We start from the raw sequence: 2,500 nt of genomic DNA on the forward strand, positions 1-2,500 counted from the left end.
TGGTCAATAACATTTCTGGTTCCAATTCTTTATCTCCAGCCTGGCTTGTCTGGGTCTGCTATAGAATACTGTGCATGCAGGCGACCTCTAATGGTATGTATTGGCTCATGGAAGACAAACCAGTTAAAGATAGAAGCCTTTAATGTTAGTGTGTGTGTGTGTGTGTGTGTGTGTGTGTGTTTGTATTGGTTCATGAAACACAAACCAGTTGACATATTGATTAAACTATTGATCCAAAAGATTGATCCTAAAAGGATATTTTCATTTTTCTTCCAAATATTTCAGAAATCCGTCCAAGGATTTCCCTGACAAAAATAAGAAAAGCAGAGGGAGACATACGCACACGCACACACACACACACACACACACACACACACAAGGGTAGGTGCTGCTGACACAGTGGGTTGAGGAGACACAGCCCTGCAGCAGACATCGTTCTGTGCATGACTGACCTTACAGCTGAGCACAAATGTGAGTGTGAGTGTGGGTGTGTGTATGTGTGTGTGTGTGTGTGTGTGTGTGTGTGTGTGTGTGTGTGTGTGTGTGTGTGTGTGTGTGTGAAGACAGAGAAGGAGAGAGATGTGTGTGTGTGTGTGTGGGTACATGAAGAGAGAGTGAATGTGACTGTGTGTGTGTGTGTGTGTGTGTGTGTGTGTATGTGTGCGCGTGTGTGCGTGTGTGTGCGTGCGTGTGTGTCTGTGTGTGTCTCACCTGCTCTCCAGCCATGGACTCCCCGATGATGAAGCGATCCCCTGGGCCATCGGCAGCTATCAGAAAGAAAAAGAAAGAGGGATGGAGAAAGAAAAAAAGAGATAGATGAGACCGCAAGACAAAGAGGGGTACAAACACAGTGGTAAATGGACTGTGTCTTACATAACACAGCTCTTTCCCCAGGTACTGAACTCTTGCACACGCACTAGCAGAGCAGCGCAGAACACTCAAACACACACACACACACACACACACACACATACACTCCCGCTAACCAAATTTTCTCTACATTAACCATAACAGTAAACAAGAGAAACACTATACATCCTATTTGTCCTATAGAAACAGATCTATTACACACACACGCACACACGCGCACACACACACACACACACACACACACACACACACACACACACACACACACACACACACACACACACACACACACAGTGTCCTATACAAACATATCTATCACTATACATCATATGTGTTCAATAGCAACGTTTGCAAAAATGGGGCACTCACCTCGAACAGCGTAACCATCCTTGATAGAGGCGGGAAAAGGGGGCAGGTTGTCTTTGGCGTACACATCCTGCGCCAGGACACGGCCCATGCCATCTACAGAGAGACAGACAGGAGAGGAGGGTGAGACACTATCGAGACATGGCCCATGCCATCTACAGAGATACAGACAGATGGGTAGGGTGAGACACGGCCCATGCCATCTACAGAGAGACAGACAGAAGAGGAGGGTGAGACACTATCGAGACACGACCCATGCCATCTACAGAGAGACAGACAGATGGGGAGGATGAGACACTATCGAGACACAGCCCATGCCATCTACAGAGAGACAGACAGAAGAGGAGGATGAGACACACAGCCCATGCCATCTACAGAGAGACAGACAGATGGGTAGGGTGAGACACAGCCCATGCCATCTACAGAGAGACAGACAGAAGAGGAGGATGAGACACACAGCCCATGCCATCTACAGAGAGACAGACAGATGGGTAGGGTGAGACACAGCCCATGCCATCTACAGAGAGACAGACAGAAGAGGAGGATGAGACACACAGCCCATGCCATCTACAGAGAGACAGACAGATGGGTAGGGTGAGACACAGCCCATGCCATCTACAGAGAGACAGACAGGAGAGGAGGGTGAGACATGGCCCATGCCATCTACAGAGAGACAGACAGGAGAGGAGGGTGAGACATGGCCCATGCCATCTACAGAGAGACAGACAGAAGAGGAGGATGAGACACACAGCCCATGCCATCTACAGAGAGACAGATAGATGGGAAGCGTGATAGAGAGCTAGCTTTGTCCTTTTACTGAGGGGTTTGTTGTTGTTGTTGTTGTTGTTGTATCTTGCTGCTCAGGTTCTATGGTTGGGCAGCCATTTTGTTGTGTTTAGCAGTAGTGGGCTACAGACAGTGCATGTTGTACTGTGAAGGAGGGCCTTTATGGATCCTGGGTACAACATGCGGTACGGGTTGCGGCTGTCACCAGCCAATTTGTGTATATCTGTGTGTGTGTGTGTGTGTGCGTGTGTGTGTGTGTGTGTGTGTGTGGGTGTGGGTGTATGTGTGTGTGTGTCTGGTTGTTACATGTGTGTAGAGCACTTATCTACATGTACACTTCTCTACAATCTTCATGCACACTCTGGAAACTAGCATACACACACTTAAGATAATGATGGATTATTTCAAGACAACGGTTCACACACACACACACGCACGCGCACGCGCACGCGCACGCGCACGCACACGCACACGCACA

At 48.4% G+C, this 2,500-nt stretch overlaps 1 protein-coding gene across 6 annotated transcripts in view; it reads right to left on the bottom strand.

Moving 5' to 3' along the window:
• Nucleotides 1-2,500, bottom strand: part of gphna (gephyrin a) — an 87,992-nt gene that overhangs the window by 9,786 nt on the left and 75,706 nt on the right. For all 6 annotated transcript variants that reach the window (XM_080850639.1, XM_080850637.1, XM_080850636.1 and 3 more), the window contains 2 exons: nucleotides 1,240-1,332; nucleotides 712-767 (listed from right to left, as the gene is read on the bottom strand). In XM_080850639.1, coding sequence (XP_080706765.1) covers nucleotides 712-767; nucleotides 1,240-1,332 — 149 coding nt within the window. The remainder of the gene's footprint in view (nucleotides 1-711; nucleotides 768-1,239; nucleotides 1,333-2,500) is intronic.

The sequence above is a fragment of the Sprattus sprattus genome (assembly GCF_963457725.1).
Source record: "Sprattus sprattus genome assembly, chromosome: 13".
Classification (NCBI taxonomy): Eukaryota; Metazoa; Chordata; class Actinopteri; order Clupeiformes; family Clupeidae; genus Sprattus; species Sprattus sprattus.